We start from the raw sequence: 16,992 nt of genomic DNA on the forward strand, positions 1-16,992 counted from the left end.
ACACCGTGTCTAGCAGCAACTATCAATAAATGATTCATGCTTAAGATAGACACAAAATGCTGGAGTAACTCAGCAGGACAGGCAGTATCTCTGGAGAGAAGGAATGGGTAACGTTTCGGGCCGAGGCCCTTCTGTAGACTGAAGAAGGGTCTCGACCCAAATCGTCATCCATTCCTTCTCTCCAGAGATGCTGCCTGTCCTGCTGAGTTACTCTAGCATTTTGTGTCTATCTTCGGTATAAACCAGCATCTGCAGTTCCTTCCTACACGATGACTCCTGCTTCATTGACAAATCTAAATTTAAATTTAATTTACTTCACCTATGTTAAACATCTAATTTATGTTTCCGACCTTGTGATTGGTCTTTTTTTCCACGCCCATCTCTTTTGTCATTTAATAATCCCTTCCTGCTTTTGCCAGGAGCTTTGTATAAGGTAAATTGTTGCTTAGCTCCTCAGACATATCATCCCAACATCTAAGATACCATGGGAACAGCAGATTTCTGAACACAAGAGGATGCAGGGGTAGGGGGAAATTTCCCAGGTTTAGCTGTGACCTTATTCAACAGCGGAGCAGACACAAGATCCACATAGCTTACTCCTGAAAGGCAGGAATGGAGGGTAGAAAATGGAAGCCTGAAAACTGCATGACAAAAGGTTGCATATCCTATCCGTTTGAAATCAAAAGATCAGGATCAAACCCCACCTCAGAGCTTAATATTCTTTATTGCAAAATATATTACCAAACAGTTTTGTAACACATAGGTTTCATCATTTGTTAAGGTGCACAAGGAAGAAAACAGTCAGTCAATTTACCGGAGTGCTCCGACCAGGTAATCAGGTCGATGTTTGGACTTAGTTAGAAGCAGTTCACAAAAGGTCTTTTTCTCTTTCTTCATCGACAACCTGTTAAAAAAGTGATCAATAATCACACATTGCTTCTTTTCTTTCCCAATTACATTTCTTGTGCCTATTGAGTGAGACTTAACACTGATCAGAGTGACGGCCAAAAGGTCTAGAATTAGTAAAATGCAATTATATTAAGTTTTCAGTCCATCCACAAACATAAATATTCTATTCTTCCACCGCCGCTGAGGTGACTGCAGTGTCGGCAAAAAACTGCAGATGCCGGTTAAAATCGAAGGTAGACACAAAATGCTGGAGTAACTCAGCAGATCAGGCAGCATCTCGGGAGAGAAGGAATGGGTGACGTTTCGGATCGAGACCCTTCTTCAGACTGATGTCAGGGGAGGGGGCGGGACAAAGATAGAATGTAACTCAGCGGGTCAGGCAGCATCTCGGGAGAGAAGGAATGGGTGACGTTTCGGGTCGAGCCTTCTTCAGACTGATGTCAGGGGAGGGGGACGGGTCCAACCCCCTTCCCAGACATCAGTCTGAATAAGGGTCTCGACCCGAAACGTTACCCGTTCCTTCTCTCCCGAGATGCTGCCTGTGCCGCAGAGTTACTCCAGCATTTTGTGTCTACCTTTCAGGTGACTGCAGTGTTCATCTTCTGCAGTTATTCATAAACAGTATCTCCCTACTTTGCAATCTCCATCATCTAGCAGGGCAGTAGACACTCGAGAACTGTTCACCCTTCCAAGTGAATAAGTATTCCAACTTAAAAAATATATCTCCATTCCTTCATCATCCTCGGGTCTAAATCCTGGAACTGCCATCCCTAAACACAGTGGCAATGCTGCAGTTGTTCAGGGTGGCAGCGGGCCAAGACCACCTCGGGGGAATAAGGCACAGGTATTAAACCTGACCTATAATTGATAAACAAAGCAACACTATTTCCATCACGCATATATGAGCTTACACGCCTCTCGCAGGGTGGAAGAGTTTTAGTTTTGAGATACAGCATGGTAGCGGCACCTCCAGCCCACTGAGCCTATGCTGACCATTTATCACATGTTCACACTGGCTCTATGTTAGCCGACATTTTATATCCACTCGCGACACGTTAGTGTTATCCAACTTTCTCATTCACTTCCGACACACACGAGGCAATGTACAAAGGCCAGTTAACGTGCAAACCACCACATCTTTGGAAAGTGGGAGAAAACTAGAGCTCTATTCGGAAACCTATGTGGTCGCACGGCGAACATGCAAACTCCACACAGACAGTAATCGAGGTCAGGATTGAACCTGGGTTTCTGGCACTGTCAGGCAGCAGCTCCACCGCTGAGCCACTATGCTGCCGCTGCAGCTTGCAGTTCTGATAAAAGGTCATTTTACCTGAAACAATCATTGTTTCCCATCACATAGTTATGACTCACAACATTTCTCCAATTTTTACCATTTTAACATGCTTTTTGTTTGCTCCCACACTCTCCCAATGCCCTAAAATGTTTTCCAAAGTAGGTTAATTGGCCTCTGTAAACTGTGCCAAGTGTAAGAAGTGTGATTACATAGTGAACAGGTGTTCAAAGGTCTGAGTGGCTTCTGTGAGCTGAACCACCCGTTTATATGCTGTACCTCTAAATTAAACTAAACTATAGTCACTATAGTAACAGTAAAATATGGCCAAATATTTGCACAGACTATGGTCTCAGAAACAGCTACGATGTACTTTTTAGTACCAAATGAAAGAAACTGAGTTAAGGCCTGTTATACCTTAGCACCTAACGTAATGACATTTAAAGGTATATGTACAGTCACTTGAATTACTACGATATAATGTTTTATTTAAATAATAGCCCCTCCAGCGATGCAGCAATCTCTCAATAATATAAAGCACCATTTTTGTGCTCAGGTTTCTAGTGTAGGGCAACCAAATGACTCCGATGAGTGCTACCTACTGTGTCTAGGATGTCACTCCTGCTACGGCCACAATGGCTACGTTAAAACATTGTGAACCAAGTCCTAACGTTCCAATTATCAGGTCCAAATTCATGCCCAAGATACAACTGTAGTTCAGCAACACAACCCATTTCAACATGTCAATTTACAAAGCATTGGTGTGTTGAACGTTTGGCATCTGAAGAAAAATTTGAGAAGTCGTGAGTGTGAATTTCTCTCAACACGTAAAGCATCTATCAGATGCAAAACGTTTAAAAATTGGAAGGATAATTTTTAAAAATCACACATTTATGTACATTTTGTTTTGCACAAAATTTTCTCCTTTTGGAATTCTTTCATGTTGTCCACTTCCTTTAGGACAGAACCGTGAAAGAGCCGAGCGTTTAGCTGGGAGAGTCAAATTGTTGATTAGTTGCTTCTTGTCTCTTGATTGCTTTGGTCTCTTACCAAAGTATGTGTCTCTCAAAGTAAGAGTAACATACTCAGTAGGTTGATTCTGAGGATAGGGCAATTATTCATATAGACTAGAGCTAGATCTTTAAAATTTAGAAAACCAAGAGATGATCCCATTTAATCTTGTCGGAGCTTGAAAGGCCGATGCCAAGAAAGTGTCCCTCCTGTCTGGAAAGACTTAAATCAGGAGACTACAATCTCAAATTCTGCCATTGAGGACTGAGATTAGACAAGGAAGCTTTGGAATCGTTAGTCCAGAAGTTCTGGGATCTCAGTCAGATTATATTGAAGAGCGTGATTGATAGATATTTGCAACTGAGAGAACAGAAGATTGCTGAGTAGTATTGCATTGTGGAGTTGAGGTAGAAAATCGATTCTGAACTTTCCAAACAGTAGAGCAGTTTCAAGTATCCCTACCACTCAAGTTATTCATACATTTAGGTTAGAGTCATACAGCGTGAGAATACAGGCCCTTCAGCACGACTTGACCACACTGGCCAACATGTCCCATCTACACTAATCCCACCTGCCTGCATTTGTCCCATGCCACTCTAAACTTATCCTATCCATGTACCTGTCTAAATGTTTCTTAAACTTTTCGATAGTACCTGTCTCATCTATTTGCTCCGGCAGCTCGTGTAAAATAGTTACCCCTCAGGTTCCTATTAAATCTTTCACCCATCACCTTAAACCTATGTCCTCTGGTTCTCAATTACCCTATTCTGGGCCAGAGACACTGCGTTTACAATCTGAAGAAGGGTCTCGACCCGAAACGTCACCCTTTCCTTCTCTCCAGAGATGCTGTCTGTCCCGCTGAGTTACTCCAGTTTTTTGTGTCTATCTGCGTTTACCCGATCTATTCTTCTCTGATTTTGTACATCTGTTGTTTTCCATGTCCAGATGTCCATCCCTCAGATAACCTAATGTTCAGAATAGTCAGATCCACGCCGTAGCTACTCATTTACCTGTATGACACCTTCCACCTCTGGGACATAGAACTGCAGCATGTTCTGAATTCCACTCTTCAATGTCACGATGGAGCTGGGGCAAGTTGTGCAGGAACCCTGCAACATCAACTTCACGATACCATCTTCAAACCCTTTGTAAATCACATCACCCCCGTCCTCTTGAACTGTGGGCCTGGCAGTTGTACGGATGAGAAATATAAACAGTTAATACACTTCAGTCAATTTAAACCGCTACTTCTCCCGAGTCTTCCATTAAAATGAACCAAACTATTTTCCAAATCTTTCCAATAGTTGATTTTAAAACAAGCATCAGCTGAATATTAAACACCAGTGGTCTGTCTAGAGTCCAGAAACTTGGAGTTTGAAGTGCCAATCCATGTACCCTTTGGGTAGTTCATTCTGTGATCAGTGAGAATGAAACTGAGTCCGTGGTTGCTATCTCGTGTTTGCTGGTTTCTTGATAGCAAAGCACAGATAAGAGATCTGGGCGGCACGGTGGCGCAGCGGTAGAGTTGCTGCCTTACTGCGAATGCAGCGCCGGAGACCCGGGTTCGATCCTGACTACGGATGCTGTCTGTACGGAGTTTGTACATTATCCCTATGACCTGCGTGGATTTTCTCCGAGATCTTCGGTTTCCTCCCTAGTGGGTGTAGGATAGTGTTAATAAAACAGGGATCGCTGGTCGGTGTGGACCTGGTGGGCCGAAGGGCCTGTTTCCGCGCCGTGTCTCTAAACTAAAATCACAAATAAACATAAATAGATCCAGTGCAAAGTACTTACAGAACGGAAAGAGGTCATTCAGCACAACTGTTACATGTTCATCAATTCATAAGTTTTGAGAGCAGAATTAGGCCATTCGGCCCATCAAGTCTGCCATTCAATCATGGCTGATCTATCTTTCCCTCTCAACTTAATTCTCCTGCCTTCTCCCCATAACCCCTGACATTCTTACTAATCAAGAATCTGTCAATCTGCACCTTAAAAATATCAATTGACAGCCTCCACAGCCTTCTGTGGCAATGAATTCCACAGATTCACCATCTGACTAAAGAAATTCCTCCTCATCTCCTTTCTAAAGGTATGTCAATAGACAATAGACAATAGACAATAGGTGCAGGAGTAGGCCATTCAGCCCTTCGAGCCAGCACCGCCATTCAATGCGATCATGGCTGATCACTCTCAATCAGTACCCCGTTCCTGCCTTCTCCCCATACCCCCTCACTCCGCTATCCTTAAGAGCTCTATCCAGCTCTCTCTTGAAAGCATCCAACGAACTGGCCTCCACTGCCTTCTGAGGCAGAGAATTCCACACCTTCACCACTCTCTGACTGAAAAAGTTCTTCCTCATCTCCGTTCTAAATGGCCTACCTCTTATTCTTACACTGTGGCCCCTTGTTCTGGACTCCCCCAACATTGGGAACATGTTTCCTGCCTCTAATGTGTCCAATCCCCTAATTATCTTATACGTTTCAATAAGATCCCCCCTCATCCTTCTAAATTCCAGTGTATACAAGCCTAATTGCTCCAGCCTTTCAACATACGACAGTCCCGCCATTCCGGGAATCAACCTTTTATTCTAAGGCTATGGCCTCTGATCCTAGACTCTCCCACATGAAAACATCCTCTCCACATCCTCTGTATCCAGGCCTTTCACTGTTCCGTAATTTTCAATGAGGTCCCCCCCTCATCCTTCTAAACTCCAGCGAGGACAGGCTCAGTGCTGTCAAATGCTCATCATATGTTAACCCAATCATTCCTGGGATCATTCCTGTTAACCTCATCTGGACCCTCTCCAAGGCCAGCACATCCTTCCTCAGATAAGGGGCCCAAAACTGCTCACAATACTTCAAATGCAGTCTGACCAGTGCCCTACAAACCCCCAGCATTACATCCCTGTTTTTTTATTCTAGTCTCTCGAGATAAATGCCAGCAGTTGGCGTTGGTGTTTATGCTCCACAAAAACATTTGCAACCTGTCACCCATACATCCTGTTTTCCTCAGGTGTATTCTTCTCAAACACACCTTTGCTTTTGAACTTGTGGCACCTTCTTCCATATTCTCAGAAATGGACACAAAGTTCTGGAGTAACTCAGCAGGTCAGGTAGCATCTCTGGAGAAAATGGATCGGGGACATTTCGGGTCGGGACCTTTCCAGAAGAGTCTCGACCCGAAACATCACCTATCTATGTTCTCCAGAGATGCTGCCTGATTAGCTGCCTGTATGTCCTTGTGTGTATTAACCAGCATCTGCAGTTCCTCATTTCTACATTCTTCCAGATTCTCACCACTTTCTTGGTAAAGAAGATTCACCAGAATTCCACATTTTGTTTATTTGATCCTAACATATTTTTGGTTCCGAGCTCTGGTCTCCACACGCAAGTGGAAAGAGCCATCTTCCACAGGTCTACTGTATCAAACCCTTCACATATTTTTAGGCCTTTATTTCAAAGCCCCCTTAAGTCTGACCCCCAAGACATCTGAAGTTCACTTCCTGTTCCATTTATGATGCAAATGGTCCAAATCTTTTCAAAGAAAGTTGATATGCTGAGCATTGCAGTGATAGTTTCACTAGAATGGTGCTGGGATATCAGACTTCCTCTATTGATATTGCTATGTGATAATCAAACATACCATTATTAGCAGATGGGAAATTTATAACTGACTTCATGCTTGCCTCCAGCAACAGCACACAAACCACACCAATTAAGAACAAATGCATACTACAAATACCTAAAACAAATGCATACTACAAATACCTAAAACAAACATACATTTACAACTTAAGGACAAAGAACACACCATTAGTTTAAACATGCTGGGACATTAGTTTAAACATCCTGTTCTATTGACAACTCTGTGATCAAAAGATAAACAGTTACATTAAAACCCTGAGAAAAGCAAAGGTTTCTCAGACAATAGACAATAGGTGCAGGAGTAGGCCATTCGGCGCTTCGAGCCAGCACCGCCATTCAATGTGATCATGGCTGATCATTCTCAATCAGTACCTCGTTCCTGCCTTCTCCCCATATTCCCTAACTCCGCTATCCTTTAAGAGCTCTATCTAGCTCTCTCTTGAATGCATTCAGAGAATTGGCCCCCACTGCCTTCTGAGGCAGTGAATTCCACAGATTTACAACTCTGACTGAAAATGTTTTTCCTCATCTCTGTTCTAAATGGCCTACCCCTTATTCTTAAACTGTGGCTCCTGGTTCTGGACTCCCCCAACATTGGGAACATGTTTCCTGCCTCTAATGTGTCCAACCCCTTAATAATCTTATATGTTTCGATAAGATCCTTCTAAATTCCAGTGTATACAAGCCTAGCCGCTCCAGTCTTTTAACCTATGACAGTCCCGCCATTCCGGTAATTAACCTAGTAAACCTATGCTGCACGCCCTCAATAGCAAGAATATCCTTCCTCAAATTTGGAGACCAAAGCTGCACACAGTACTCCAGGTGTGGTCTCACTAGGGCCCTATACAACTGCAGAAGGACCTCTTTGCTCCTATACTCAACTCCTCTTGTTATGAAGGCCAACATTCCTTTGGCTTTCTTCACTGCCTGCTGTACCTGCATGCTTCCTTTCAATGACTGATGCACTAGGACACCCAGATCTCGTTGTACATCCCCTTTTCCTAACTTGACAACATTCAGATAATAATCTGCCTTCTTATTCTTACCACCAAAGTGGATAACCTCACACTTATCCACATTAAACTGCATCTGCCATACATCCGCCCACTCACACACCCTGCCCAAGTCACCCTGCAACCTCATAGCATCTTCCTCACAGCTCACACTACCACCCAGCTTTGTATCATCTGCAAATTTGCTAATGGTACTTTTAATCTCTTCATCCAAGTCATTAATGTATATTGTAAATGGCTGCGGTCCCAGCACCGAGCCTTGCGGTACCCCACTAGTCACTGCCTGCCATTCTGAAAGGGATTCATTTATCCTCACTCTTTGCTTTCTGTCTGTCAACCAATTTTCTATCCATGTCAGTACCTTACCTCCAATACCATGTGCTCTAATTTTGCCCACTAATCTCCTATGTGGGACCTTGTCGAAGGCTTTCTGAAAGTCAAGGTACACCACATCCACCGGCTCTCCCCCGTCAATTTTCCTAGTCACATCCTCAAAAAAATCCATTAGATTAGTCAAACATGATTTCCCCTTCGTAAATCCATGCTGACTGGGAACGATTCTGTTACTGCTATCCAAATGCTCCGCAATTTGGTCTTTTATAATTGACTCCAGCATCTTCCCCACCACTGATGTCAGACTAACTGGTCTATAATTTCCCGTTTTCTCTCTCCCTCCTTTCTTAAAAAGTGGGATAACAATAGCTACCCACCAATCCACAGGAACTGATCCTGAATCTATAGAACATTGGAAAATGATCACCAATGCGTCCACAATTTCTAGAACCACCTCCTTAAGTACCCTGGGATGCAGACCACCAGGCTCTGGGGAGTTATCAGCCTTCAGTCCCATCAGTCTACCAGACACCATTTCCTGCCTAATGTGGATTTCCTTCAGTTCCTCCGTCACCCTAGGATCTCTGGCCACTAGAACATCTGGGAGATTGTTTGTATCTTCCTTAGTGAAGACAGATCCAACGTATCGGTTCAACTCGTCTGCCATTTCCTTGTTCCCCATAATAAATTCCCCTGCTTCTGACTTCAAGGGACCCACATTTGCCTTGACTATTTTTTTCCTCTTCACATACCTAAAAAAGCTTTTACTATCCTCCTTTATATTATTGGCTAGCTTACCCTCATACCTCATCTTTTCTCCCTGTATTGCCTTTTTAGTTATCTTCTGTTGCTCTTTAAAAGAGTCCCAATCCTCTGGCTTCCCACTCTTCTTTGCTATGATATACTTCTTCTCTTTTATTTTTATGCAGTCCTTGACTGCCCTTGTCAGCCACGGGTGCCTCTTACTCCCCTTAGAATCTTTCCTCCTCTTTGGGATAAATTGATCCTGCAACTTCTGCATTATTCCCAGGAATACCTGCCATTGCTGTTCCACCGTCTTCCCTGCTAGGGCCTCCTTCCAGTCAAATCTGGCCAGCTCCTGCCTCATGCCTCTGTAATCCCCTTTGCTATACTGTAATACTGACACTTCCGATTTTACCTTCTCCCTCTCAATTTGTAGAGTAAAACTTATCATATTGTAATCACTGCCTCCTAATGGCTCTTTTACCTTGAGTCCCCTTATCAGGTAAGGTTCATTACACAACACTAAATCCAGAATTGCCTTCTCCCTGGTAGGCTCCAGTACAAGCTGTTCTAAGAATCCATCTCGGAGGCACTCCACAAACTCTCTTTCCTGGGGTCCATTACCAACCTGATTTTCCCAGTCTACCTGCATGTTGAAATCTCCCATAACCACCGTAGCATTACATTTGCGACATGGCAATTTTAGCTCTTGATTCAACTTGCACCCTATGTCGAGGCTACTGTTTGGGGGCCTGTAGATAACTCCCATTAGGGTCTTTTTACCCTTACAATTCCTAATTTCTATCCATACTGATTCTACATCTCCTGATTCTATGTCACGTCTTGCAAAGGAGTGAATATCATTCCTTACCAACAGAGCGACCCCACCCCCTCTGCCCACCTGTCTGTCTTTTCTATACTGCCTGACCTGCTGAGTTACTCCAGCATTTTGTGAATAAATCGATTTGTACCAGTATCTGCAGTTATTTTCTTATGTCTTTTCTATACGTTGTGTACCCCTGAATATTCAGTTCCCAGCCCTGGTCCTCTTGTAGCCATGTCTCAGTGATTCCCACACATTCATACTTGCCAATGTCTAACTGAGCCTCAAGCTCATCCACTTTATACCAAGGTATAAACCCCCAGTTTGCATGTTACATCCTGGTGAATTTGCTTGTTTGATGCAACAACAAAGGTCTTTGAAAACCTAAGTAATGATCAACATTTAGACAATGAATCGGCCTTCATAACCCTCATCCTAACGGCGACAGAACACTATGGGCCACTTCTTGCACAGCCATGCACTTGTTTTTCAACTGTGTTTTGCACTAATGTCTTGTTTACATAATCTTTCTTCTCACTGCCTTGCAAAATGTATATGGAATTTATGTGCACTGCTTGTATCCCTTAGGTTGAAGATAGACCCAAAATGGTGGAGTAACTCAGCGGGTCAGAAGGCATCTCCGGAGAAAAGGAGCAGGTGACATTTCGGGTCGAGACCCACTGGCTCCCAGTACAGTACAGAATCAACTTCAAGCTCCTCCTATTCACATACAAAGCCCTAAACGGGCTTCCCCCCCCCCCTTTATCAAAAATCTTCCAATCCACCTCTCTATCTCCAGGTCCCTCAGGTCGGCCGACTTGGGGCTACTGACTATCCCGCGGTCTAGGCTTAAGCTCAGGGGTGACCGCACTTTTGCGGTTGCAGCTCCTAGACTGTGGAACAGCATCCCTCTCCCCATCAGAACTGCCCCCTCCATCGACTCCTTTAAGTCCAGGCTCAAAACCTATTTCTACTCCCTAGCATTTGAGGCCCTCTGAGGGGGCGCTGTGAATTGTTTATGTATGTGCTGTTATGTTTGTGTGCCATTGTATGTTCGTTCTTAGTACCTGAACTGATGTACAGCACTTTGGTCAACGTGGGTTGTTTTTAAATGTGCTATACAAATAAAATTGACTTGACTTCTTCAGAAACCTGTCTGATGATGTTGATTAAGAATGCTATGGATTTTAGCACTCAAATTAGCAAGCAAGCTTAACATTGCATTTGAATGGGAGCATGTCAAACTGTAACTCCTTCAGCATTGCACTAAAAGATCAGACTTCATTCAGGTGCTCAAGTTTCTCATGCGTCTCTGGAGGAATATAATCAGCCTATCTTATCTTTACAAAATCAAAGAAAAAAAATCTTGGAAAGCAGTGGCAGTAAAGAGAATCCCACCAATGCACCTTGACTGAGAAGACATACCTCAGAATAGTCACAGAATGATCTTTAGGTCACAAACTCTTGTGCAGAAGAGTTTTTTTTAAAGAAAATTCTCGATATGTAAAATGATTGTTGACCAACTCACCTATTGAAATTGATTCCTGGGATGGCAGGACTTTTATATGAAAAAAGGCTGGATAGACTCGGCTTGTACTCGCTGGAATTTAGAAGATTGAGGGGGGATCTTACAGAAACTTACAAAATTCTTAAGGGGTTGGACAGGCTAGATGCAGGAAGATTGTTCCCGATGTTGGGGAAGTCCAGAACAAGAAGTCACAGTTTAAGGATAAGGGGGAAGTCTTTTAGGACCGAGATGAGAAAGTTTTTTTTCACACAGAGAGTGGTGAATCTGTGGAATTCTCTGCCACAGAAGGTAGTTGAGGCCAGTTCATTGGCTATATTTAAGAGGGAGTTAGATGTGGCCCTTGTTGCTAAAGGGATCAGGGGGTATGGAGAGAAGGCAGGTACGGGATACTGAGTTGGATGATCAACCATGATCATATTGAATGGCGGTGCAAGCTCGAAGGACCGAATGGCCTACTCCTGCACCTATTTTCTATGTTTCTATGAACTATTTCCCACGGGAGGTGACCACTAAAATAGGGTGATTCACACCCCACCCAAAGAAAAAATAAGCTATTTGAATTTCATACGAGAAAAAAGGCCACTATTCAGTGGCTAAGACCATGTCCAGTACTTCATTTAGGTTAGAGATGCAGAATGGAAACAGGCTTTTCGGCCCACTGAATCCGCGCCGGCCAACGATCGATCACCCACAAACTAGTTCTATGTTATCCCAGTTTCGCATGCTACACACTAGGAACAATTTACAGAAGCCAATTCATTTTTAAAAACTGCACGTCTTCGGAATGTGGGAAGAAACAGGAGCACCGGTAGAAAAGTCACAGGGAGAACGTACAAACTCCACACATACAGCACCTGTAGTCAAGATCAAACCCAGCCCTCTGGCACTGTGAGGGAGCAACTCTAATGATGGCCCCCCGTGCGACCCACTTGACAGCCCTTCATATCGGAAACAGGTAAACACAGGGTGACTAACGTGTACATTAATACAGAAACTCTTTTGGCACAATCCTACCGGTACTCACCGAATTCTGGTGTCCAGCAATTCTTTAATCATGGCTACAACTTCATCATCATCCTCTGAAGGAGCTAAAACCACAAGGAAAATCACGTGTGTTCATACATTTTGTGCAATATATTTTAAATAATATTTAGTGGGGTAAATTGCATATTTTAAATGTGATATGATCGGGTATGCAGCCGAGTTCCTGAGTCAGAGCCAATTCGACTGGGAAGTGTCCTGTTCCATAATGCAGAGGACATCGTGTTTATCTTGATCATGTTAGTCACAGGTATTAACTCTCAGACTCAGAATCCAAGGTGGATCATGCGATACTGAAACCAGACATTACCAGCTTTTATTTCAAACTGCAAGAGACCACCTTCTCCAACACTATGATTGTGCTGATTTATCTCACGAGCCGTGGGGCAAGCGAGGGATCCAAAGATAAGACTGAAACAAGTAAGAACCCCTCCCACACATCGAAAAGCCCGACCTCTCTGCCATACATGGAAATTGAACTCTCTTTTCAAGAAAATAAAAACCATCAAAAAGTGAAAAGAATTGATCAAATGGATTACTTTAGGGAGAAATGCTGATGAGGATCCAAGGACCTCATCCAAACTTTGAACTTCTTGTGCTAATTGTTATTTGTTTTAGTTTAGTTTAGAGATACAGCGCGGAAACACGCCCTTCGGCCCACCGGGTCCGCGCCGACCAGCGATCCCCGCACATTAACACCATCCAACACCCACTAGGGACAATTTTTACATTTACCAAGCCAATTAACCTACAAACCTGTACGTCTTTCGGGTGTGGGAGGAACCCGAAGATGTCGGAGAAAAACCACGCAGGTCATGGGGAGAACGTACAAACTCCGTACAGACGGCGCCCGTAGTCGGGGTCGAACCCGGGACTCCGGCGCTGCATTCACTGTAAGGCAGCAACTCTACCGCTGTGCCACCGTGACATGCACCTTCAAAAAAGACTTGAAGTAGCAGTGGAGGACTTGAAGAAGTAAAGTGGAACACATCAGCAATGGTTGGAGGACACTAATTGAAACAAAGATACGAACACTTCAAGGAATTGGTACTTTTTTAGTTTAGATCATAAGGTCATACGAGTATACAGTGGCTAAGTCGACTTAGGAGTAGAAATGGGCCATTCAGCCCATCTAGTCTACTCCGCCATTCAATCATGGCTGATCTATCTCTCCCTCCCAACCCCATTCTCCTGCCTTCTCCCCATAACCTCTGGCACCCGTACTAATCAAGAATCTATCTATCTCTGCCTTAAATATATCCACTGACTTTGCCTCCACAGCCTTCTGTGGTAAGGAATTCCACAGAATCACCAACCTCTGACCAAATAAATTTCTCCTCATCTCCCTCCTAAACGAACGTCCTTTAATTCTGAGGCTCTGACCTCTAGTCCGACTCTCCCACTAGTGGAAACATCCTCTCCACATCCACTCTATCCAAGCCTTTCACTGTTCTGATGTCAGAGGATTAGGTCAGACAAAGAGCATGGAAAGAGGCCCTTTGCCCCACAGAGTCCACAACGACCAACTGGTGTATCACCCATACACCAGTTCTATCCTAGACTCTCGGGACAATTTGCAGAAGCCAATTAACCTACAAACCCGCACGTCTTTGGGATGTGGAAAGAAACCGGAGCACCCGGAGAAAACCCATGCGGGCACAGGGAAAAGTACAAACTCCGTACAAACAGCACCTGTTGTCAGGATTGAACTTGGTACCTCTGCACACGTGACAATAAAATAAACTCTACCGCTGAGCCACTGTGCCACCCGAAGGAATGGAATGGAATACTTTATTGTCCCATGTGACAAGGCACAGTGAAATTCTTTGCTTGCATACCCAAGGTATACAAATAGCGGCCACCTTCGTACGGCGCTGACAACGATACAAAGTATGCCGGCTCCTCCTTTGTTCTTCCCCTCTCCCCCACAGCTGTTCCCCCAATGCCGGGTCCCCATTGCCCATTGTTCTCCCCCCTCATCCTCCCCATGGTCCATTGTTCTTCCCCCTCATCCTCCCCATTGTCCATTGTTCTTCTCCCTCTCTCCCAGCGGTCCCTTGAGACGTCTTGATGCCTGGGTGATGCTTCCTAGTTGATCGACACATGCACCCACCTGTATCGGAAGAGGGAGCTTCATCTGTCACCACAGGAAGGCCTGATGCAAAGAAGTCCATGATGGTGGCGTACACATCTGGTTTCAGGAGCTTCCACTGCACCTCATCATCTGTCTGGAGATGCACAGAATAGAATCTTGGAGAGAATGTGGTGGCTCCACAGCATCGCTGGCTCCTTGTCCTTTCCTCCCTCCTTGAATCATTAACTGGTTGAAAGGTACTGCGTGGGGAAGCAGGCCCTTCGGCCCACCGAGTCCAGGCCGACCATCGATCACCCGTTCACACTCGTTCCACATTATCCCACTGTCCCCTCCACTCCCTACACACCGGGGGCATTTTACCAAGGCTGATTAACCCAGAAACCTGCACATCTTTGGGATGTGGGAGGAACCCGGAGCAAACGGAGGAAGCCCACGTACTTGCAAGGAGAACATGCAAACTCACAGAGAGCACATGAGGCCAGGATGGAACCCAGGTCTCTGGTGCTGTGAGGCAGCAGCGCTAAAAGCAGCACCACCCTAGTGATTGGTGACCTCACTAATCAGATGGCCATGCATGGAGACCTGGTAGAGTGCTTACCCAATCCTTTTTTCAACAAATATACTGTTGGATCCGCTTCCCACTGACCCTTTCATGCATTCTAAACTGTAACTTGTCTTCATAGAGTCAAAGAGTAAACAGCACAGAAGCAGTTTCCTGAGACTGCACCCACCTTCGTGTACCCACGTACAGAAATCCCACTTTACTCTCCCACATTTGACCACTCACCAACATACCAGAGGCAATTTAATTTACCAACCTGCACGTCTTTGGGATGTGGGTGTGAATCATAGTGAAACCAGAGGAAACACACACAGTGACAGAGAGAACGTGCAAACTCTACACAGACAGCACTGGAGATCTGGATTCAACCTGCAATGCTGGAGGTGTCAGACAGCACTTTTCCATCCACGTTATCATGCTGCCCATGCCTGCCCTTATCGTCAATCTTGATCCTTTATTTCTTATTGTCCATTGGAAAATTTACCTTTTGTAATCGCTCAACACACCCGAGGGTTTTTCATCAAATTTACTCAGGCTTTTCTGTTCTTACAACACTGGAAGGGAACAGCACACTTTGTCCTTACCTTAGTAATGGTGATGAAGTCAGGCCCAAAGAAAACACCCTTCACGCCATCAATTCTGAACAGCTGTCTGACAAATAAAATTAAAAACCTTTAGTCAAGATGGAAGAATTGCTGCTACTGATTGAGCTTATTGGCTTGTGATTTCCTGTAACCAGCTCTGCAAGAATTCCGTGTTTCTCCATTTCTGGTCTCTTCCTCATCTTCTCCAGAAACCCCTAGCCCATTGCAATCACTCTCCGAAAACTCCCCCCTTCAGTCTCTTTACCTTTCCCCACTCTGAAATACCTTTGCTCCACTCTGAAAACAGTTGTACAAGATATTGGTGAGGTCACATTTAGAGTAATGCATTCAGTTTTGGTCACCCTTTTAAAGGAAAGATGCAGTTAAGCTGGAGAGGGTGCGGAGAAGATTTATGAGGAAGTTGCCATGACTCGAGGACCTGAGATATAGGGAGAGGTTGGTCAGGCTAGGACTTATTTCCTTGGAGCGCAGGAGGATGTGGGGGTAATCTTATAGCGTATAAGATCATGAAAGAATAGATATGGTAAATCTAGAGCTGGGAATTGAGAAATAGTGAACGTAGGTTTACGGTGAGCTGGGGGGGAGGGGGAGGGGCGAAAGATTTAATAAGAACCTGAGGGACAACTTTTTAAAAAAAACTTACACAAAGGGTGGTAGGTATATTGAACGGGCTGCCAAAGTAGGTAGTTAAGACAGGTACTATCAAAATGTTTAAAACACATTTGGACAGGTTTCAAGATCAGTTTATTGTCACATGTACCAATTAAGGTACAGTGAAATTCGAATTACAATGGATAAGATAGGTTCATGGATAGGATAGGTTTAGAAGGATATGGGCCAAATGCAGGCAAGTGGGGCTAGAGCAGATGGGGCATGTTGGCCGGTGTGCTCATGTTGGGCTGACGGACCTGAATCTATGCTGTATGATCCTAAGTGGCAGAGGGTATCATAACCACCTATTAATGTGCCACTCCATGTATTCAGTAGGCATATACACACATCCTTACGTTATAGCATTAATCTCACCCACAACCGACCATCTTGAAAGCCAGTCTCTCATTACTACTCTTTTCACTCAAGGGTGTCCCCGTATCCAGTTTAACTTGCCCGGCAAATGCGAATGCCTCCATTCTCTCCTGAACTATCTGTACCATGCCCCCTTCAAGAGTCGTCCTTCGATGAATGAAGACGGCACGGTGGCGTAGAGGGAGAGCTACTGTTCTACAGCGCCAGAGACCCGGGTTCGATCCCGACTACGGGTGCTTGTCTGTACGGAGTTTGTACGTTCTCCCTGTAACCTGTGTGGGTTTTCTCCGAGATCTTCGGTTTCCTCCCACACTCCAAAGACGTACAGGTTTGTAGGATAATTGGCTTGGTGTAAATTTAGATT

General features: G+C 44.5%; 1 protein-coding gene across 1 annotated transcript in view; it reads right to left on the minus strand.

Annotated features, from left to right (window-relative positions):
- Window positions 1-714: 714 nt before the first annotated feature.
- Window positions 715-16,992, minus strand: part of LOC144610288 (NFU1 iron-sulfur cluster scaffold homolog, mitochondrial-like) — a 29,218-nt gene continuing 12,940 nt past the window's right edge. The window contains exons 4-8 of the mRNA XM_078428878.1: window positions 15,582-15,648; window positions 14,454-14,568; window positions 12,324-12,387; window positions 4,222-4,396; window positions 715-904 (exon numbers count right to left, since the gene is read on the minus strand). Of these exons, the coding sequence (XP_078285004.1) occupies window positions 869-904; window positions 4,222-4,396; window positions 12,324-12,387; window positions 14,454-14,568; window positions 15,582-15,648 (457 nt within the window). The 3' untranslated portion in view covers window positions 715-868. The remainder of the gene's footprint in view (window positions 905-4,221; window positions 4,397-12,323; window positions 12,388-14,453; window positions 14,569-15,581; window positions 15,649-16,992) is intronic.

Source organism: Rhinoraja longicauda, chromosome 36, assembly GCF_053455715.1.
Source record: "Rhinoraja longicauda isolate Sanriku21f chromosome 36, sRhiLon1.1, whole genome shotgun sequence".
Lineage (NCBI taxonomy): Eukaryota > Metazoa > Chordata > Chondrichthyes > Rajiformes > Arhynchobatidae > Rhinoraja > Rhinoraja longicauda.